We start from the raw sequence: 22,993 nt of genomic DNA, 5'->3' as shown, positions 1-22,993 counted from the left end.
CTGCTTCCCCCTGGGGAAATCTGCTCTTTGCGGTCAATCGAAGCAAACAGCAATTCAGTTTTTTCGCTCCAGATTGCCTAAAGAGCAGGTTTTCCCTGGGAAAGGGGAAAACCACTTGAACCCAAGCCTTGCTTTTTAGGTACACTGTAAGCAGAAATGGGGGCAAGTAGAGACATCACCTTGCCAACAAAGGTCCGTATAGTTCAAGCTCTGGTTTTCCCAGTAGTGATGTATGGAAGTGAGAGCTGGACCATAAAGAAGGCTAATCGCTGAAGAACTGATGCTTTTGAATTCTGGTGCTGGAGGAGACTCTTGAGAGTCCCATGGACTGCAAGAAGATCAAACCTCTCCATTCTGAAGGAAATCAGCCCTGAGTGCTCACTGGAAGGACAGATCGTGAAGCTGAGGCTCCAAGACTTTGGCCACCTCATGAGAAGAGAAGACTTCCTGGAAAAGACCCTGATGTTGGGAAAGATGGAGGGCACAAGGAGAAGGGGGCGACGGAGGACGAGATGGTGGGACAGTGTTCTCGAAGCTACCAGCATGAGTTTGACCAAACTGTGGGAGGCAGCAGAAGACAGGAGTGCCTGGCGTGCTCTGGTCCAGGGGGTCACGAAGAGGCGTACACAACTAAACGACTAAACAACAACAACACTGCAATGGAAAGGGCGACTTCTTTTTTATTTTGTAATATATATATTTTAGCAAAAGCACTCTAGAACCAATTAACTGCAGGAGAACGAGTGACCGTCTTAGCAGTCCGAGGGATGGTGCACAAACAGGAATCCTTTTGAAGCAGTGCAAAGGCAAACTGGAGAGGGGAGGGTGCAGAACAGAAAGTTTTGCAAAGGTGAAACCGTATATGGAGGGACATGAAAGATTCATCAGGGAATTTAAGCTACTTCCAAACCGCATGAAATATTAAATGTTCCCGCCGAGAAGAGTGTGGTGTCGCTGATCAGTGCAGCCTAGCCTACTTCACTCTCCTCCACCTCCCTGGGGTTGCTTCCAGTTGAGCTCTACTCACGAGTAGACCCATTGAAATTAAGGGACCTGAGTAAGGACAGGAGAAGAGCCTGCTCAGGGGGTCGAGCGTCTGCCTTGCAAGTGGAGGCTGCCGGGTTCAGTCCCCAATGGCGTATCCAGGTAGGACTGGGAGAACATCTCTGCCTGCAATCCTGGAGAGCCATGGCTGCCAGTCAGTGTAGGGAATACTGAGGGAGATGGACCAATGGTCTGACTCTGCATTAGGCAGCTTCCTATGGTCCTGGGAAGGCTCAGCCACCAATCCGGTAGTTCCTAGCCCTGTTTCCTGCCTGACTCACCTACCTGCTCCATGTCTGTGTGCACCCAACACATCTGAGACTCAGCTTGAATTAAGATTTAGGCCACAGACAGACCCAGTAAACAGCCCACTAAACAAGGGGGCCACCACCAAAAAAAGTCCTGCCATGTGTTCCAGCTGGGGTAATTGTACATTACTATTGCCAGTGCTTTTTTATAAAAATAAAAATAAAATAATGTTTAAGGGTACTCTCATTTTGACTCACCATTTTATAGTTCAAATCAGGGAAAATAAATACAGTAAATGGACAACAGTACAAAGATTCACAAAATGTTTAGGGGTATGCGTATTCCTGCGTCCCCCCCCCCCAGAAAAAAGCACTGTCTATTGCTATTGCTATTTTGTACCCCACCAACTGAATGGGTAGCCGCAATCAGTATGGGGGGGGGGGTGGTTTCCAGCAAATATAAGAACACAATAAAATATCAAACACTAAAAACTTCCCTATACAAAGATGTCTTCAGACGTCTTCTAAAAGTTTCAGCTGCACAATTGAGTGGAGAAAAAGAAAATCCGCATGGCCATGATTTATGGAGCTCATTGGCTATCAATTTTGTACTTGACACCTCACAAGTGGCTTATTTAGAAGCAAAGCCTCTGAGCTGATCTCAGCGATGGGCAGATTCATACAGGGGTGCGGGTGATGGAGTAAACCAGCCCCAAACTGTGAAGGGCTTTAAAGGCCGCAAGGAGCAGTTTGAAATTGGGCCCCAAAGCGAACAGGTGGCCAGGGTGGCAGCTGTGGTCTCGGAACAATCTGTTCCACGTGCCCCCACTCCAATGGTGAAACATCTGGGGAGCTGCATTTTGCATAGGATGGAGACTTCCAGACTATCTTCAAAAACAGCCCCATCTAGACGGCACTGCAAAACCATACAGTGGTACCTCTAGTTGTGGACATGATCCATTCCAAGGTGTCGTTTGCAAGCCAAAAAGTCCGCAACTAGAGCAGCGCTTCTGCACAAGTGAGGAGTGTGATAGAGCGCTTCTGTGCATGTGCAAAGTGCGCAGAACGCTTCTGCGCATGTGCAAAGCACACAAAATGCTTCTGCACATGCATGCGTGGCGAAACCCGGAAGTATACACTTCCAGGTTTGCTGCATTCACAAGCCAAAAAGACGCAACATGAACCTAACGCAACACAAAGTACGACTGTATTTCCGTTGGATTTGAGGGCCAGTGGGGAGGGGAAAAAAACCCTGAAAGATCTTGAGTAGACAGGAGTGTTCTCTCCTTCAGGCCTCTTGAAGTGAAGCAACCAAACCCCCGATTGCCTAAAAGCTTCTGTGAAGATGCCTCTGGACCATTTGGCTTCTGGGAAAGAGCACCCCGGCTGGAACTCTTGAGAGGGAGAGAGCCTTTCAGCCTGCAGCCGAGGGGGCTGGCGGGGTGTCAAGTGTCAAGTCCAAAGTGGGGATCGATAGCTGATGAGCTCCAGGAAGCTGGGGCAGGTGGGTTTTCTTTTTCTCCATTTGCGCTGCTCAAATGTGAAGGAAGGGAAGGAGGAAGTAATCTGGAGAAGTTCATGCAACTACTGAAAGCGAAGTGGGGATGGGGCCTCGAGGTTGCTGAATGAGGCCAGTGGCATCTAGTCCAGCATCCTGTTCTCACAGTAGCCGACCAGATGCTGCTTTTACGCTCGAATCCTGCTTGCTGGTTTCCCATAGGCATCTGGTCAGCCAAGATGAGAATAGGATTTTGGACTAGTGTGGCCGTTGGCTTGATCCAGCAGGGCTCTTGTCAAGTTCTTATGTTCCGTTCTTAGGGTCAAGAATAGGGCTGTGGAATTTGCAGGGTGTTTGTGTGAGTATTTTGGCAGGGGGTGCATGCAGGCAACAGAAAAGGCAATTGACGTGGAAGGTGGATGGTCAGAAAGAGAAGGGTTGTGGCATCTGAATTGAAGCTTTGCAGAAGCTGTTGCTCTGGCAAACGCCCATCCTTCAGATGGGAGTTTCCATAGCCAAGCCCAGAAGACCAAAGGGGGTGTCGTATACCATGGTGACTCACAGAGGATAATTTGGATTATTTTCAGGCTGTTTCCTCTGGGAGAGAAGCACCGGTACCTCCCAGTTGGGGACAAAGGCCCAGCTCTACTGCTGAACTAGATTCAGAGGACGAGTCTGTCTTGGCCATCTGATCTTCTGTAAGCCAGTGGCTATAGAACCAGACACGGCCCCTTTAAGCACCCAGTCAGCTAGCCAGCTTCTCCCTGGCCACCCTGCCACCCTCCAGGCCTGGTCAGCCTAAAGAAGGGCTTCATTTGGGCTTGGCTTTCTGCAAAGGCAACATCTTCCAGAGCTGCTTTAGCAGGGGCAATTGGAGCTGTCCAAAGTGCTGTCTGTTCTCTTCTTCACCGGACACTACCTGCTTCCTCTCCAAAACTCAAGCGTCCTGGGCCCGGGGGTAACCCGTGAAATATAGTCCAGGACCAGTCCAGAATATGAAGGTTCCACTAGGAGTCAGTCCGACAGGGCCAAGGCAGGACACGAGGCAGGAAACCAGGCAAGGACAAGTATAGGATCTCAGGCAGAACCTAGCATACAGCAATATTGCCCCCTCAACCTGGGGCGGGGTCCGACAGCCTTTTATCTTTGTCGGGGTAGCGGCCGGTCCTGATCCCCCGGCGACTCACTTCCCTGTTTCGCCCGAAGGCAAGCACTCCTCCTGCAAGTACTCAGGTCTCTCCGTCTCTCAGACCTGAGTCTCTGCAGCTTGGGAGACGTCGATGGGTTACTAGACCCAGAGGCCGCCTCAGCCTCCCCTGACCCAACCGGTAGTGGAGCAGCTGTAAGTGATGGCCCAGCTGGAGGCAACGAGGTCATCCCCGCATCTGGAGCCAGGGCAGGCATAGGCCCCTGACTCGGCCCAGCTGGTGCTTGTTGCAGGGGAACCTGTGCAGACTGGGGCTCTTCAGGATCAGGCCCCAGACTTGGTTCAGATGATGCCTGAGGCAAAGGATCCGGTGCAAACCGAGACTCCTCTGGTTCCAAGTCCAAGCCAGAGTCCGAGGCCATCACATCAAGCTCTCACTGATCTGGACAGTCATGGATGGACACATGCTAGGAGTGGGGGTTTGTGTGACCCTTGTCTTCTCTTTCTCTTCCTCCTCCTCATCTTCTATCATAGAATTGTAGAGTTGGATGGGACTCCGAGGATCATCTAGTCCAACCTCCTGCAATGCAGGAATCTCAACTAAAGCATCCATGACAGGTGGCCTTCCAACCTTGGCTTAAAAAATTCCAGTTCTCCGAGGTTGACCATTCAACTGTCAAACAGCTCTTGTCAGAGGGTTCTTCTTCATCATCATCATCATCTTTTTTTTTTTAATGATATTTATTGAAAGATTTTTTTTTAAGTTACCAAAGAAAACAAAGTAGAAAAAGAGAAAAACAAGCCACTTCCAACCATACAAATACAAATTCAAAATAAGAGAGAAAAAAACAAAAATACACCACAAAAATTTAAAAACATTTAAAAACAAATCCATTATTCTCAACTCCTCAACTGTCATTACCCTCTTTCCTTGACCTCTTCCTCCTCCCCTTCCTTGTGTCCTGGTTGTTAATTGTCACAGCAAATCCTTTCCATATTTCATAATATTCTGTCGTTACATTACCTTAAACTATTTTAATCTTATCTTACTATAAAAAACCTTGGAACTTAAAACTTAAATCTTATTTTTACCAACTTCTCATAACAATAATATTCTTACATAATTCTTTAAACATTTTTACTAAAGCCAAATAATTTCATTCCAACATTTTTCTAACATTCATCAATTTTATAAAACAGTCCTAGTAATAAAAAAAAAAGAAATAAAAACAAATCCAATCTTCATCCAGCGTCCCTTCCTCCTGGTCCCGGGTTTTGTCAGTCCTTATTATCCCATCAATCTGGCGCATTAACCTGGTAACCTTATATCCGAGGCCCTTAAGTCTCTTCCATGTCCCTTCTGCAGCTCTTCTTCATATTTGGAACTGTATTTTCCCTTGTCTCCTGCTCGTTTCACTCGTGGGAACTCCAGCTTAGCAATATTTTTGACCCTTCTCGACAGATCAGCCCCTTTTCCATAATCGACACTAAATTCCATGTGGTATTTAAAAACATGTTTCAAAAACCCTCCAAAATTGAGAGCCCCCACAATCCCAAACATCTCACGGCCCATTGCCAGACTTGAAAAGTCCAAACATCCCTGCATAGGAGGGTCTATCCAGCCCCCCATTTCCAAACCAAACCAAACTTTTTCTTTCCAAATCTGGCTTTTTCCAAGTTCATTTGTCAAGTCCGAAAGCTCATATTCCTGTTGGGCCTGTTCTGTCAAGGCGCACTCCTGATTTAATTCCTGGGTGGGCTCCACATATTTTCCCACTGCCTGTTCAAAATTTCCCACTGCCTGTTCAAAATTTCTAATCGAATCAGCCATCAAATTCGTCTTCTCATGTAGCTGTTCCAGTAGGGCATTTGTTTTATAGAAAGCACACAACAGAGCTTCTGAATACATTGTCCTGCAAGGTCAGATGTCTATTCCCACGATTGTAATCTGTAACAGCTCCCAGCTCCCAGGAGTTAGTTACAGTTTCATAGTCTCCCTCTAGGGGGAAAACTTCTATTTGATCTTTCTTTTAAAGACAAGTCTAGCAACAGAGTTTCCTTTTTTCAGATATTTTGTCAATATTTGTTCCTTTAAGGTGTGAAAGGAAACAATGGAATCACTATATTTCTCTTAGCTATCTGTCAAAAGCGTTTATCTCTGGTCAATGAGCTTCAAACGTCAGTCCTGACACCCCGCTCCAGGATCAGGACGGTGGAAAGTTACTTTACTTTAAACTCACTTCTGCAGGTTTAAACAGTCCAAAAAAGATCCCCCTTCTTCTCCTGCTGCCGAAGGGGGGTTCAACAATTTTAAATGATGAAAGCCAATCCTTTAGAAGCGATTTTCTGAGCTCTAGTTTACGTTGTCTTTGCTTTATTCTGTCTACAAAGAAACGGAAGGCTGACTTCCTGTTTAGACCTTCCCGTTTCAGTACCAAATTGAAGTAAAATTTTTAAGTCCAATTCCTTTCTGCTCTCAAGTCCTTATTTAAAGTCCAATTGTTCAAAGTTTAAGTACTCACGGGTGCTTATTTTAGAAGCCAAATTGTTCCAGGAAAAAGGCAGCGCTCTCCGGCAACGGCTGTGCGGCTTCGCTCCACGGAAATAGCAGTTGACTCACAGCACCGCACCGCTTCCCCCTCTTCGCTTCGGAGCCCGTTAGTGGGTTCCTTTGCGGGTTGGGGGAGCACTAAGGGTGCCCGCCGAGTCCCATGGTCACAGGCTTCATCTGCCTGTGATTTTTAAAAGGGTCCCCGCTTCGCCGTAGCGGAAAAGACCCGTTTCGCGCGGAGCTAGTCCCTCCAGTTCAGAGGGAGTCCGCCATTGCCGATGGCGCCACCCCGGAAGTCCCTTCTTCTTCATCATCATCATCTTCTTCTTCACCAGCAAGTGTGCCCATAAAACTTCTGGTTCTGATCTCAGCTCACCCAGAGATCTCCTTCTAACTTGCAAGCCCAGAGCGTATGGCTTAAATATCAGCTTAAATATCTTGGCTGCTGCTCATATCTGGCCTAAGCGATGCGTCAGTCCCCTGCACACGCCTGAGTGGAGGCCTGCCATGTGTGCCCGGGCGAAGCCGAGTGTTTTTCAATTGGGTAACCATCCACTTGGAATATTCCCGGCACGTCTCACTGCCCTAATCCACCCGGAATTTGACGGCTTCAGGAACGGGAGGAAAACATCCACACACGCCTTTGGCGGAGGGCAAATTATCGACTTCTGAAGCTGGAAACAGCAGAGCAGATTTCTGTTTGTTCAACATTTGGCTTCTTAGAATGATGGTGTCGCGAGGGAGTTACTTAAACAAATTGCTTTATTATTACAACGTTGCATGGAAGAATTAAGGAGCGTGTGTGTGTGTGGAACTGAACTTCTCCTTTTATCTCCCGTAAGAAAAGTTACTTCATTATCACTTTCTCTTCATGTAAGCTCCTTGCTTTTAAGACATAGCCTACCTCCTAGGGTATCACGGTTATTTATTCTGAGTTTTAGCCTGGATGTTTTCCACGTAGGCAATATTTAAACCTTATTTCATGTAATTATTATCATATCTTTGGGAGGTTTGTGCCAATTGGGCTGCATCTCTTTAATGTGCTGTCAGTGATGGAGGGGAGAAGAAGAAGGCTGGCTGGCTCTGGGCGTCCTCAGAGCTTCCACCTATGGGGGTGCCATGTCTCTCTGGGAACTATAGCACAGAATTGGTAAACTCGGTGCAGAGTTAAGAGCCGTTGCTCACCCTTCACCAACCTGGTGCCCTCCAGATATTTTGAGCCTCAACTCCAGCAGCCCCAGCTGGCACGAGAAGTGTGGTGTAGTGGCTAGAGCACTGGTCTGGGACCTAGCAGACCAGGGTTCTCGTTCCCAGGTGGCCGTAAAGCTCACCAGTCTTCCAGCCTAAGCTACCTCACAGGGTTGTGAGGCTAAAATGGGAAGGGGAGAACCCCATACTCCCATACCTCCTGACTGGGCCATGCTGTAGAATTGGCACTTTCTGGGAACGTGACGGAGACTATAATAGGATTAATAAAACAGGACGGGCATTGTAATAGGATCAGAAGTGAGAAGCGCTTTGGGAACACATTCAAAGCCAAAAGAAAGGGCATCTGTTTGTCCCTCTCTCTTCAGGAACTGGGAGAGAATGAAGGCTACCTCAGACTTCTAGTAATAAATACATAAATAGACACAGAGCTTGTGCAGAAAGCACTCTTGTGCAATTGAAAGCGAGGGTGGGCAGCCTCAGAAGGTGGGTGCATTTTAAGTGCTCCACCGCCGAATGTGTGAACAGCCTTGCGTTTGAAGTGATATGAAAGCTTTTGTCTGCTGTGTTCGATCTGCGGCGGCTCGGTCATCTTTTTCCCTTGGCGGTGGCTTCAATGGCCTTGATTTAAAACCAGCCCACTTTGCCGCGTGTCCTGACCGTGCACGGAAGCTGGAGCAATGATTGGCCTTTAAAAACTCTCCCCGGATGGCAGCAAAGCTGAGCCTGGCCAGGGGTTGGTGGAAGGTGTGTGTCTCTGTGGCCGAGCAGGGTGTGGGATTGGGAATCAAACCAGGTATGATTTATCAAGGAGCACCCTCAACGGGCTGCTTTTGTAGTTAGCTAACTGGATGGGTTCGTTGGCTGGGTGCATTGATAACTACTCGCTGGATCATCACCTTGTCGCTGTGAGTGGGCTTGCATGTTCCTATGACCCTTGTGAGCGAAGCCGTCGGGAATCTCGTACTCCCAGCAGGGTCACCCAAGGCAGTAAGGTCAAAGGGAAGGAGCTAGACAAAGACTGATCCAAGAAGTCCTCAACGGCAGAACAGGCAGACGATAACAAGCAGTATGTTACAACGGCTGTGAAGGTGGATGAAGCCTGCAGCAGATAGGAATCTACCAGTTTGTTGTGACTACTTTATGCCATCAGAACAGAGCACTACTGCAAAGACTGTGCATTGGTTACTGGCCCCAACAACATCACACATACCATCTCGGGACTATTTAATTGCTCATCGTCTAACATTGTGTATGCCATCAAATGCCAACAGTGTCCTTCAGCTCTCTATATTGGACAAACAGGCCAAACCTTACGCCAAAGAATAAACGGACATAAATCTGACATCAAGAATCACAAAACAGAGAAACCAGTAGGAGAACACTTCAATCTCCCAGGACATTCTATACAAGATCTCAAAGTAGCTGTTTTACTACAAAGGAATTTCAGAAATAGACTGGAAAGAGAAGCTGCTGAATTACAACTCATTACCAAACTTAAAACAATAGAGAAACCTGGTCTGAACAGAGACATCGGATTCTTATCTCATTATACATGACTAAGCCATTTCTCACCTTCTCACCCCTTGCCTTTTCCTGTAAGACCTATTACAGTCGTTAAGAGTCGTCAACAGGCTCATCTCAGCTATCTGCCAATCTCCGATTCCCACCACCCTTCTAAGTAATACCCCTCCCCACCTTCTCAATATATAGAAGGATCTGGTAACTTCTGTTTCAGTGTATCTGAAGAAGTGTGCATGCACACGAAAGCTTATACCAAGAACTAACTTAGTTGGTCTTTAAGGTGCTACAGGAAAGAATTTTTTACTTCGACTATGGCAGACCAACACGGCTACCCATCTGTCATTGGTTAGCATGCACTGATCTACACACATAAAGCAAATTCACGTACAGGGGTCTTCCAAAAACCCACCGTGTTTATGGAAGACAATCTTACTCGGCTACGAGTGATCGCCAAAGAAAGAAAGAAAGATTGATGATAGCACCAGAGAATTGTAGAGTTGGAAGAGACCCCCAAGATTACAGAATCATAACGCGGTAGAGTGGGAAGGGACCCCGAGGGACATCTAGTCCAACCCCCTGCAATGCAGGAATCTCAGCTAAAGCATCCCTGACAGATGGCCATCCAACCACTGCTTAAAGACCTCCGAGGAAGGAGGTAAAGGTAAAGGACCCCAGAGAGTTGCGGCGCTCATCTCGCTTTACTGGCTGAGGGAGCCGACATTTGTCCGCAGACAGTTTTTCCGGATCATGTGGCCAGCATGACTAAGCTGCTTCTGGTGAAACCAGAGCAGCGCACGGAAACACCGTTTACCTTCCCGCCGGAGCTGTACCTATTTATCTGCTTGCACCTTGACGTGCATTCGAACTGCTAGGTTGGCAGGAGCAGGAAACGAGCAACAGGAGCTCACCCTGCCGCGGGGATTTGAACCGCCGACCTTCCAATCGGCAAGGCCAAGGCTCAGTGGTTTAGACCACAGCGCCACCCGCGTCCCCAAAGGAAGGAGAGTCCACCACCAATATTACAAAGGAATACTGAAACATGGAGAGCTGAACTTAAACTTGGAGAAATGTAATTTGGGAGACACCGGAAATGACAAATTTGTACATCACTCTTTGCTATGTTGGGGAAGTCTGGTTCCTTTGGAGGAAATCTCGCCACCCGCTGCGACCGACGTGGTTCGCAGGTGAGCAAGGGTCCGCCTGGCTTTGAAATCTGCAAGTCTGTATGGTGGATCAGGGCCAGTCACGGTACGGATGAGAGAATGGTTATACCTTGTGTTTCCAAAATAGCTTGTACCGCCTGAAACGGCCTCCGCAGAATCCGCGTGGCCAGAACGCCTTCCGTTTGCGTGCCTTAATTGCGGATAAATACTGTGCTGTTTGAAGAAATGTCTTTTAAAAGCCAGATCCCTGGTTCGCTGTCGGGATCAGTGGGGCGCTAATGCGCCTGCCTCCCAGCTGAGAGTGCCTAATTCAGCATCTCATCTTGCCGGCACTCTCGGCCTAACTGATTTTGCCTCTTGACGGGCTTGAAATCAACAGGAAGGCTAATTGCCATTCCTCCCGCATCAGACGACGAGTCCTGGAGTAATTTCCCCCAGATAAGAAGCAGACGAACCAGCCCTTCTAATGAGATCCCCCGAAATGTCTTGTTTGCTTCCGAATTTTCTCTCCTCCCTGCTAGGAGATGCTGGAGAAGGTTAAAGCTGCTTTAGTCTTGATAGCTTCAAACAAAGGCGAGGATAATATTTCGATTGCCGGCTGACCTGTCTCCATTTGGGGCTGTGGAGATGCTTCTCCAGACTCCGCCAGGGGTGAAGTCACATTGCTAGAGAATCACAGCACCTGCTGTGGCTGCAGAGACCAGGAACTTGTAACTGCTTCCTCCTGCATTGTTTTTGCTGCATTAGCAGCACCAAAGGGACCTCTCCAGGTCGCAAGCTTGGGCCGTGTTTCTGGAGGTCCTGGGCTGCCCAGGTGACAAAAGCCCTCTCTCGGCCTTGCTGATGTGGCTCAAAGGAAACTCCCAATCACTTTCTAAACACCAGCTTGTCTAAACTTGAGTTTGTCTAAACAAAAATGTTTTTAGCAAGTGCTGAAAAAGGTAAAGCGATGTTGCATACCTAATAGTGATAGGCAGCAATAAAAATATATGAGGCCTCTCTGCAAATTTCCACCCCAAAAAAATATTTGGTGGCATCTCAAAGCCAACTCAGAGTATGGACCCTCACTCTGCATGCACTTTATGAAGAGACCTTTGGAGACAGAGGAGATTGGATTTCACATATGCGCACAAAAACCATATACACTGGGCACCAGCTCTGCCCCCAGTGGCTGGGGAAACTCAGCCAGATGGGTGGGGTATAAATAATAAATTATTATTATTATTATTATTATTATTATTATTATTATTATTATTATTTCAGATTGGTTGATATTTGATCCCCTTGCAAATTCCCGTATTTGGCCTCCTCCTTTGTGCCATTTGGACATTTTTGAATTAGGTGTCGACTGAAAGCAACACAGGGATGCGGGTGGTGCTGTGGTTTAAACCACTGTGCCGCTTGGACTTGCCGATCGGAAGGTCAGCGGTTCAAATCCCCGTGACGGGGTGAGTTCCCGTTGCTCGGTCCCTGCTCCTGCCAACCTAGCAGTTCGAAAGCACGTCAAAGTGCAAGTAGATAAATAGGTACCGCTCTGGCGGGAAGGTAAACGGCGTTTCTTTGCACTGCTCTGGTTTTGCCAGAAGCGGCTTGGTCATGCTGGCCACATGACCTGGAAAAACTGTCTGCGGACAAACGCCGGCTCCCTCGGCCTGTAGAGTAAGATGAGCGCCACAACCCCAGAGTCGTTCGCGACTGGACTTAACTGTCAGGGGTCCCTTTACCTTTATTTAGAAACTAACACAAAGCAGGGATGGATTTCACTCCATGCTTATGTTAGCCTTGCTGTTAAGAAAACATGCCACTGTCTTCCCCATCCTGTGAGCAGCTCCTCTCCAACAGCTTGGATTTCCAGGATGGTACCTCACCTGAAAGACGAAAACCAGAGCCGACAAGCTCACGGCGAGGATATGTGAGAAGCTGCCCCCCGGAGAGCCTGTTTAGACTCGAGCCGCATCTTCAACCATCTGGTACCAACAAGGCTTCCTAAATCACGGCTTGGGCTGCTTGTTCCAGACATCAATATTATTTATGTATATAATCAAATCTCTATAAACCGCTGCAGCGTGTGTTCGGGAGCCTACCGGAATATATCTCAGCACAAGAGAGGCAAACACCAGAGGCGCAGAACTTTATGGGGAAGGGGAGAAAACATCCGCCAAGCTGTCAAGGTTGTAATAAAGCCATCTTTATTTAGTGGCACCTTGGCCATCGCCAGGGTCTCAGTCGGGCGCCGGTGATGTGCAGTGTGCGTTCTGAACGCCGCACAGGTACGGAGTAGGACTGAAATTTATGCGAGGGGTTTATGTTCTGGGGACTCACACACAAAGGCATCATCACGCAAGTTCGGGAAGACACCCTGGGATCTCCCCCTCTGGAGATTTAGCATTGGGGGGCAATTTCCCTTAGTGGAAATTCAGAAAGTGGGCCAAAGATGTGACAAAATTGGGAGGGAGGTGGCTCCCTTTTCTGGCCCAGCAGCAGCAGGACACATGGAGCGGATGTCTCCGGAGTGGCCGGGCAGGCTGTGAGTGGATAGCAGGCTGCCAGCCAGGCAGTGAGAATTCTGTCCCACCTTAAGGAACAGACGTGTGGAATTGTTGCGTGTCGCATGTCTGTTTACATTCCAGCACAGTATGCTGGGAACTTCCGTTTGTGTATAGCTTTCTGTTTTACTTTGGACACGAAAGAGATCAGACATGTTTCCTTTTGTCCTGATCTACGCTTAATAAAAAGGGACGTGGGTGGCGCTGTGGGTTAAACCACAGAGCCTAGGACTTGCAGATCAGAAGGTCGGTGGTTCGAACCCCCGTGATGGGGTGAGCTCCTGTTGCTCGGTCCCTGCTCCTGCCAACCTAGCAGTTTGAAAGCACGTCAAAGTGCAAGTAGATAAATAGGTACCGCTCCAGCGGGAAGGTAAACGGCGTTTCCGTGCGCTGCTCTGGTTCGCCAGAAGCGGCTTAGTCATGCTGGCCACACAACCCGGAAGCTGTACGCCGCCTCCCTTGACCAATAAAGCGAGATGAGCGCCGCAACCCCAGAGTCGGTCACGACTGGACCTACTGGTCGGGGTCCCTTTACCTTTACCTTATGCTTAATAAAACCTGCTTATAAATATGCTCACACAGCCTCTTGAGCCACTTCTGTCTGCGCAGCGTTTTCTCTGCTGAATAGCGTGCTCAGCCTTCTAAAGCCTGGGTCACAGATTTATGCTGCACCAAGGACCGGAGTATGCCTGGCACCCTGGCCGGTGGTCTGGGGCCGGCTGGGGGCCTGCCAATTGCCCCCGTTTCCTTGGGTGCATGCCAACAGCCAGGCCCTCCCTTGCCAGGATGGAGCTCCCTCTCTTTGCCCACCCCTTTCAGCATCTCGTGATGGCGCGCCACACACTTCTCATGCCATGGCTGCCGCCGCTGCCGTGTGCAACAGGTTGCTGCCGTTCTGGGTTGTGCCCTCATATCCTTCCTACCCCAGGGCTGCCGGAGAACCCCCAGCCAAGGTTCAACAGTACAGAAACAGGCTAGCAGCACAGCGGCTTCTGGGCCTGACAGGCGGATCTTCCTGTGGGCACACTACAAGCTAGTTGCAGTGCCCCATCTCTTTCGCACCTTGCCCCGGGCACAGGCAACCGACGCTACACCACTGTCTCCCTGACAGCTCTCCTTTCCTTAATGGGCTCTGTGGCAGTTGCATGAGGCTTCTGGGAGGCCGTGGGAGATCTCTCAGGGGCTTCCCAAGATCTCAGATGGCCCCACAGTATCTTGTGGGATCCCGCAACTTTCCCAGAGCCCCATAGGCAAAGTGGAGGGCTTATAAACTCTTTCCATGCCACAGAAAGAGCTTTTTAAGAACTCCAGCTTGCTTAGCAGGGATCTGGAAAGGTCCACTGGAACGGGCACACTGTGAAAGGCCTCAGATGGCAATTGCAGGGTCTGAGGCTCCCAGCTTTTGCTAGAGCAGGCATGTCCAACACGTAGATCATGGGGGGGGGGGGGTTACAGGTAGATCGCTGGATCTCCAGAGTGCTCTTGGCAATGACAATGGGTAGATCACTGCCAGTTTTTTTATAGTGGGATTAGATCACAGTCTCTTGGGAGTTGGATGTGCCTGTGCTAGAGCATTGCTTCTCAGACTTTTTTTCTCTGAAGCACACTTTCAGAATAAAAATTTGCTCATGCCACACTGAATTTTGTCTTGATAAGATATACATTGGAAAACAAAAAGGAAGAGCTTCCAGCAGTTCTTGATTTATAACACAGACCACAACGGTCACAGGACACCCAGAAAGTATAAAACAATGCAGCTACATAAGAAGATGAATCATTCCCACAATGTAATTATCAATGAGCCTCTTGCAGACGTAGCTTGAGTATTTTATGCAAACCCAATGAGGGGGTAATCTTGCTTTTGCCGGGTAATCCCATTTATAGAAGGTCTCATTTGAGACAAACCAACTCTCCTCTCCTCATCAACACAAAGAAGCCTTTGTATTTTCCAATCTTTCATATTTGCCAGAGCTGGAAATCTCTGCTCACAGCAATATGTCGTGGAGAACTGTAGAAATTTAGCCAATGCTCTTGAAGAAAGATATAGATACTGTTTCTGGTTGTATATCCCCCCAAATTACTTTGATATTATCCTGTCCTATACTAAACTGAAATGTTTCAGTGTTTCTTTGATTGCCCTCAAATGTTCCTGCCACACTTGCTTTCCTTTCCTGCTAAACCCTCAGAGAACCTGTGGCCTAGGGGGATATTGTATTTATCTTGTGCTCAGCTTCATGGTTGATGGGTGGGGTACAAATAATAAAATTATTATTATTATTCCTGTCATCTATAGGTGACTTCCCACCACCGCCACCACCTCCACCTCCTTCTGACGATCTTGGGAATCCTCCTCCACCGCCGCCCAGTGCCTTTCTTCCTCCTCCTCCTCCTCCTGAGGAGGCCATGTTCAATGTTCAGGTAAGAAGGCGTCCATAGTGCTGCCAAGGGCACGGATGGGCTTCTTGTGGTGCCCGGCTGTGGTCAAGGCGAATCAAGTGCCCATGGTGCTACGTGCTGTACAGCGGCAGTGGTGACCACCAAAAGAAAGAGCTGCTTCACGTGGCTTGTAGTTAAACTGTGGAACTCCCTGCCACAGGAGGCAGTGATGGCCAAATTTGTGGAGGAATTGTGCTTGAGTTCTGCTTGTGGGTTTCCCATTGGTGTATCTGGTCGGCCACAGCGAGAACAAGATGCTAAAAGGGCCATTGGAGTGACCAACAGGCCTCTTCTTATTTTCTTAGAACGGTATCTAAAAATTCCCAGTCTTATTGCTTTCCCATTATATGTTAAACCATCACTTGTATTTACTTTATTTATAATGTTAGTCTTCCTTTCCTTTTTAATTCCCCCCCCCCATACTACCTACGTTATTTGCAAACTCTGTTTCAAATATTTTAATTTCTGTTTCCTTTCTTGCAACGTTTAAATAGCTTAGCCTTTCTTATTTCCTTAATGGTCAGTTTCCATCCAAGTGTCTCATGAACATCACTAAGTTGGGGTCGGCAGGGTGAGGGATTTGCAAAGGTGCGGCCAAGAAGTAGAAGGCATTTTATTCCATTGCCAACTCAAGGAAGATGATACCCGTTTGCAGCATTTAGCCAGAAAGCGTTGCATGTGCATGACCCAATTAAACCTTACAGCAACAGCCCTGCAGTGCAGACCAGTACCTTGCAATTTCAGATCTGAGGCTGAAGTGGTCACTGTGCTTACTGTCATACCTTGTAGGTTTGTGGATGGTCTGTGTTTCGATCCGGGGGGGGGGGCTCCCTCCCACTTCAGAACTGATAAGCAGCTTCGTTTTGTTGCTGGCTGCTGGTTTTATTTGACGTTATATGGGTGGTTATATGGACGTTATATGGACTGGTCCCATCACCTCCTGCCAAATAGAAGGGGAAGAAATGGAGGCAGTGAGAGATTTTACTTTCTTGGGCTCCATGATCACTGCAGATGGTGACAGCAGTCACGAAATTAAAGGACGCCTGCTTCTTGGGAGAAAAGCAATGAGAAACCTAGACAGCATCTTAAGAAGCAGAGACATCACCTTGCCAAAAAAGGTCTGTATAGTTAAAGCTCTGGTTTTCCCAGTAGCAATGTATGGAAGTGAGAGCTGGACCATAAAGAAGGCTGATCGCCGAAGAATGGATGCTTTTGAGTGATGGTGATGGAGGAGACTCTTGAGAGTCCCATGGACTGCAAGAAGATCCAACCTCTCCATTCTGAAGGAAATCATCCCTGAGCGCTCACTGGAAGGACAGATCATGAAGCTGAGGCTCCAATACTTTGACCACCTTATGAGAAGAGAAGACTCCCTGGAAAAGACCCTGATGTTGGGAAAGATGGAGGGCACAAGGAGAAGGAGACGACAGAGGATGAGATGGTTGGACAGTGTTCTCGAAGCTACCAGCATGAGTTTGACCAAACTGCGGGAGGCAGTGGAAGACAGGAGTGCCTGGCGTGCTCTGGTCCAGGGGGTCACGAAGAGTCGGACACGACTAAACGACTAAACAACAACAACAAAATGGATGGTTGGCATTTCGATGCTGTCAGCTGCATGGATTTCCCGTGGTGGAAGGGAAGGAGACAGAATAATTTAAAAGAGAAGATTTGACCAGGTGGCAGCGGAGACCCAGCGAAGGTGCTTAGAGTGGCTCAGGAAAGCTTTCCTGAGAACTAGGGTGTTGAAGAGGCAAATAAAAGGGAGCTGGCTTGAGGAATGCAATGGAGAGGGTTGCTCCAAACCAGGCAAAGGCTGCGTGTGAGAGTGGGTGGAGCAATGCATGTGACTTAGGGTTCCAAAGGTGGGCGGGGCCATGGCAAAAGTGGGTGGAGCAAAGGACTTGATTCTTAACTTCGCTCTGTAGCCGTGAAGATGCCAGAGGTTTCCATGTGCAGAGAAGCAGACTTCCCTTTTCCCTGGACAGGCAAGCAAGAGGGATTGTCTCAATTCAAGGGCACAGTCAGCTCGGGAAAAGGCGTTCAAGATAAGCATAGAGCAGGATGAGTGCAGGATGCAGCTTTCGGGAAGAGGGGTCTGTGTCCTATGGAAGGGGCTTGTCTTGGACGGAGTCCTGAGGGCTGGTTATACACTGGTACCTCTGGTTAAGAACTTAATTCGTTCTGGAGGTCCATTCTTAACCTGAAACTGTTCTCAACCACTTTAGCTAATGGGACCTCTCGCTGCTGTGCCGCCGCGCCGCCACCACACAATTTCTGTTCTCATCCTGAAGCAAAGTTCTTAACCCGAGGTACTATTTCTGGGTTAGCGGAGTCTGTAACCTGAAGTGTCTGTAACCCGAGGTACCACTGTACAGGCCTGGAGTGAACTACAGTGGTACCTCGGGTTACAGACGCTTCAGGTTACATACGATTCGGGTTGCAGACTCCACTAACCCAGAAATAGTACCTTGGGTTAAGAACTTTGCTTCAGGATGAGAACAGAAATTGTGCTCCGGTGGCATGGCAGCAACAGGAGGCCCCGTTAGTTCAGGTTAAGAACAGTTTCAGGTTAAGAACGGACCTCCGGAATGAATTAAGTAGTTAACCCAATGTACCACTGTACCGTACTTTTCTGTGTATCAGACTATGTTTTTTTCCTTTAAAAATCATGCTAAAAAGTGGGGGTAGTGCATAGGATGGAAGTTATATTGGTCGCTGCTGCAGCTGTGTTACTGGTTGCTGCGTCAATGGGTCTTGATTGACTGACGCTGAGGCAGTTGGGCGGGCAATTGGCAGCTTCTCCTGGTTATGGGGCAGACGGGAGGCCAATCATGTGATGCGTTCGGGTGAAAAAAAGCTCAGCGATTCTAGGCAATCCTCCGCAAAAAACCCCCAAAGCTCAACAACTCTGTGCCATCTCTTATTTTCCTAAATTTGAGTCCCCCCAAATAGGGGGCTTCTTATACATGGGGGCGTCTTATAGAGGGAAAAATACGGTACTTGGCGGCTGGGCTTGACATTCCCCACCCTTGCTGTAGACTCAGGGAAGCAGCTTTGACTCCTGTATTGCAGGGCGTGAGCCTAGACAGCACTTGGGGTCCGTTCCCTGCCCCCCCAAATGCTACAATCCCACAACTCTGAGTGGCAGCTCCCTCTGCCCAAAGCGGTGGCTTTTCTCAAGAGCCATCCTTCTCATTAAGCCACAGGAGGTTTCCTAGGTTTTTGCAGATGCAACAGTGGCTCCATCTCTCCCACAGGCCCCTCTTGAAAGGGGGCACCGACTAATGGTTGAGCAAACGCTGCCATCAATGAGAGCTGGCTAGCAGGACCCACCTGTACCCAGCCTGGAGAGCTGCTGTGGTCACATGACCCGGGCTCCCCAGGCTGCAGCATGGATACCTGGTGTCCATGGAAACGTGAGACGTGGGTGGCACTGGCTTCAGGCGACGTCTGCTTGGTGGCTGGAATGACAACGCCAGCCGAAGGCTGTGAAGGTGTTCCCTTTGGACAGGGGGAAGTTTGCAGCCCTGGTTTTGTGGGATGTGCAGTCCCTACTGTATTTATTTTATCTTATTTATTAAATTTATATGCCACCCTCTGTCAGAAGATCTCAGGGCGGTTCACAGAATAAAATACAAGATATTGTTGTTTAGTCATTTAGTCGTGTCCGACTCTTCGTGACCCCCTGGACCAGAACACGCCAGGCCCTCCTGTCTTCCACTGCCTCCTGCAGTTTGGTCAAACTCATTCTAGTAGCTTCGAGAACACTGTCCAACCATCTTGTCCTCTGTCGTCTCCTTCTCCTTGTGCCCTCCATCTTTCCCAACATCAGGGTCTTTTCCAGGGAGTCTTCTCTTCTCATGAGGTGGCCAAAGTCTTGGAGCCTCAGCTTCAGGATCTGTTCTTCCAATGAGCACTCAGGGCTGATGTCCTTCAGAATGGAGAGGTTTGATCTTCTTGCAGTCCATGGGCCTCTCAAGAGTCTCCTCTAACACCAGAATTCAAAAGCATCCATTCTTCAGCGATCAGCCTTCTTTATGGTCCAGCTCCCACTTCCATACATCACTACTGGGAAAACCAGAGCTTTAACTATATGGGCCTTTGTTGGCAAGGTGATGTCTCTGCTTTTTTAGATGCTGTTTTTTAAGATAAAACACAGCAAATAATGGAACCCAAAGAACAAAACAATAGCCCTCCTACCCACAGATCTTTTTAAAAGGCTGTAGGATATGAATCAGCCCAAGGCCTGGTTGAACTGGTCACATTTGGGGCAGAAGAGGCTGCCTTATATTGAATCACACTGGGGGATCCCTCACCCAGCTGTTGCCTCTTGCCTCTCCTGAACGCAAAGCAAAACTCCCTTACGTGAACTCTGATAGAAAGGCGAATTTTTGCTCGGAGCATGAGAAGGGTTCGCTTCCTCCGAGAACGTCAGGACAGCCTGCAGGATCAGACCCACCTCCTCCAGCAGAGCCTCTCTCTGTATCGTGGTGACCAGACAGATGTATCTGGGATGCACACAAGCAGAATAGGTGCAAGGGAGTCTTCTCCCCATTCACACTCCCCAGCAAATGGTGCTCAGGGACATCATCTAGGGATGTTGGAGAATTTGGGATGGCTTTGAAAGAGGACTGGACAAAGCAAAAACAGAAATGGAAATGGAAATTGCCAGCGTTCCCTTATTCACCCCAGGTCTGGAACGGAAACCAATGTGATGTCTGTATTTGGAATTCACGACTTTTGTTGCTTTCAGTCTGCAAATCTTACATAAAGGATTGCATTTCCCACCCACCTCAATCAGTATTGTGCTCCCTTTTCATACCGCCCCCTTTTTTAAGAATAGCAACATTGGACGGCCTTATCAAGTCTATCTGAGGACTGCAATACCTCAAGGACCACCCCTTTCCGTATGAACCTACTTGGACCCTGAGATCATCTTCTGAGGCCCTCCTTCATGTGCCTCCTCCTCAAGAGGTCCAGAGGGTGGCGACACGAGAACAGGGCCTTTTCTGCAGTGGCTCCCCAGGGAAGTGCACCTGGTGCCTTAATTATACACCTTTAGGCACCAGGCAAAAATGTTCCTTTTTAAGCAGGCCTTTGGTTGATCTGATGGACATCCTATGCCCTATTAACATGTGTTTTTTGTTGGAGGCGTATTGGGTTGGTTTATTTTTATTTTTATTATGTATTTTGTGGTTTTATATCTTGATTTTATTCTGTGAACCACCCTGAGACCCCCCTGGTATAGGGCAGTATATAAATTCTAATAATAATAATAATAATAATAATAATAATCTCCCAACCGCCCCATGGGGTTTCTTCAGATAATATTTGCCAGCCAGATAGGCAAGGTATAAGTAATAAATAAGTAATAAATCATTATTCTCATATTATTCTGATGGTAAGAGCCATTTGATGTTACAATGAACTTCCTTGCTGGGTGATGGACTCTCCTTCCATGGAGGTTTTTAAGCAGACATTGGGTGCCCATGTCTCAGGGATTCTCTAGGCGTTGTTCCTGCATTGCAGGGGGTTGGACTAGATGACCCCTGGGGGTCTCAATTCTCTGAGAAGATGAGACTTGGCAGGGCAAGTTCTCCCACGGCTCAGTCATGGAGGGCGAAGATGGAATTCCCGTCAGAAATATTTTCTGCGGTGACGGGCGCATGCGGATGGTGTCTCTGCCTGACCCGTTGGTGACATTCTGTTGACTGGCTGAGAACGAGGGCTTCTGGTTTGTTGAGAATCTCCCCCCAGTCGCGGCTGCCGGACTTGTCCTGCGCCAGGAAGCCTCCCTTCTCCTCCTCCTCCGATTGTTCGGCGTGCCACCTTGCCGCCAGAGACCGTTAATTCTATTTAATGGCTAATTAAACGCTAATTCATGCTGCATTTGGAACAGGATTAAGGTCGGCGGGGGTGGGAGCCAGCAAAGAAACGGGAAGCTCTCACAGTGGCCATAATTATCGATAATGAGCTCTGGGCTGTAATTTTATTAATTAAAAGGGGAGAGAAGAGGCAATATCCTCTGGAGCTGTTCTCCGTCAGAAAGAGCGCTGGTGCCGGGAAGAGGTTTAATGACCTTTTGGGATGGTCCTGGGTCTTGATCTTCATCCCCAGATGAAGTGGGGGGGGGGGCAAAGGAGCTGGGGGGGTTTGGGGGGGGGGCAGAAGATGCCGCACCACCTCCTATTCCCTCTAACGCTGAAAACACACCCCAAGACACAGAGGTTTTCCCCAAAAACAGTGTAATTTCCAAGCCAGATGCAGCTTTAATTCTAGCCAAGCAATAATGATTTGTCTTTACAACAACATAAACCGATTTGATGTGCAAAGTGGTTTCTCTGTGTTATTCTGCCTCCCTGCGACCAAGATAACATCCATGGGTCTCCTGTTTTTCCTACATTTGCTATTGACCAAATGCATCCAGTATTGATGCATTAGTATAATTCCCCAGAAAGCAGGGTTAAAGTCCCCCGAGGGTAGGTTTCATTTTAGAATTCTTCTTTATATATAATTTTTATGGAGTTTTCAATTTTACATTTCAAAATAAACATTTTGCAAACTTCAAAATATCCAGTGACTTCCCTTCTTCTCCTTCCAAGTATCATACAATCCTGAATATTTTACTGTAACCATTCAAATCAGTTTTCCACTTTTACATCCATCAAAAATCATTTACTCTGTTGAATTTGATCTTACTGCTGCCAGCGTTTTCAGGTGTATACAGTTATTTTCCAGATATTCAATAAATGTATTCTACTCTACTTTAAATATATGTTCTTCTTGCTCTCTTATTCTATGTGTTGAATCTGCAAGTTCTTCATATTCTGTCATTTTAAGTTGCCAATCCTCCTTAGTTGGGGCTAACCAAACACGAGCCGCAGTTGTTGCATACATAGCTAACCTTTTCTGACACCTAGGAATGTCTGTCCAGGTTATTCCCAACAGGAAGGTCTCTGGTTTTGGGGGGAAAGTAGTTTCAAACATGTTTTTCAATTCATTATAAATCATTTCCAATATACTTTTACCTTTTTTCATGTCCACATGTGAAAAAAGGCTCCCTCTGCTTCTTTACACTTCCAACCATAACTGTCAACTTACAGATTTGAAAATAAGTGACCAGCAGCCTCGAAAATAAGGGATCAGCAGCCATAATAAGGGATTTTTGGAGCGCGGGTATGTTCAACTTCTGAGCCCCTCCGAGCCAAAGGCAGAAAGCCCAGCCAGCAGCCAAAGGAAGCCTCAAGCGGTGGTTCCCACAGCACAGCAACCCGGCAAAGGGGATGCAGCAAGGAAAACCACCGTCACCTCTCCGCTGGGAAGCGCTGAGCAAAGGCAAGTCCCAAGGCAACGCGGCCGATTTGATCAGCGCAAGGCGTGCATGCTCCACCCCCCAGTCGTTCTTAGACTCCTTATTGAGTGAGCAATGCAGCCAAGCAACACAGTTGGAGCCTCCCTCCTCCCTGGCCGGCAGGGAGGGAGGGAGAGGAGCTGCTTCCTGAAACCTGGGAAATTTAAGGGACATCATCAGTAAGGGACAGCAGCGGGACACGGCGCTGGGATAAGGGACTTTCCCGCCAAATAAGGGACGGTTGACAGCTATGCTTCCAACACATATCTGATTCTGTTT

General features: G+C 48.1%; 1 protein-coding gene across 3 annotated transcripts in view; it reads left to right on the top strand.

Annotated features, from left to right (window-relative positions):
• The window catches only part of LPP (LIM domain containing preferred translocation partner in lipoma), a 295,201-nt gene that overhangs the window by 149,031 nt on the left and 123,177 nt on the right, over positions 1-22,993 (top strand). For all 3 annotated transcript variants that reach the window (XM_081007502.1, XM_081007503.1, XM_081007504.1), the window contains one exon: positions 15,221-15,345. In XM_081007502.1, coding sequence (XP_080863628.1) covers positions 15,221-15,345 — 125 coding nt within the window. The remainder of the gene's footprint in view (positions 1-15,220; positions 15,346-22,993) is intronic.

Source organism: Podarcis pityusensis (assembly GCF_964106645.2).
Source record: "Podarcis pityusensis genome assembly, chromosome: 5".
Lineage (NCBI taxonomy): Eukaryota > Metazoa > Chordata > Lepidosauria > Squamata > Lacertidae > Podarcis > Podarcis pityusensis.
This window is presented reverse-complemented; position numbering and strand designations above follow the sequence as displayed.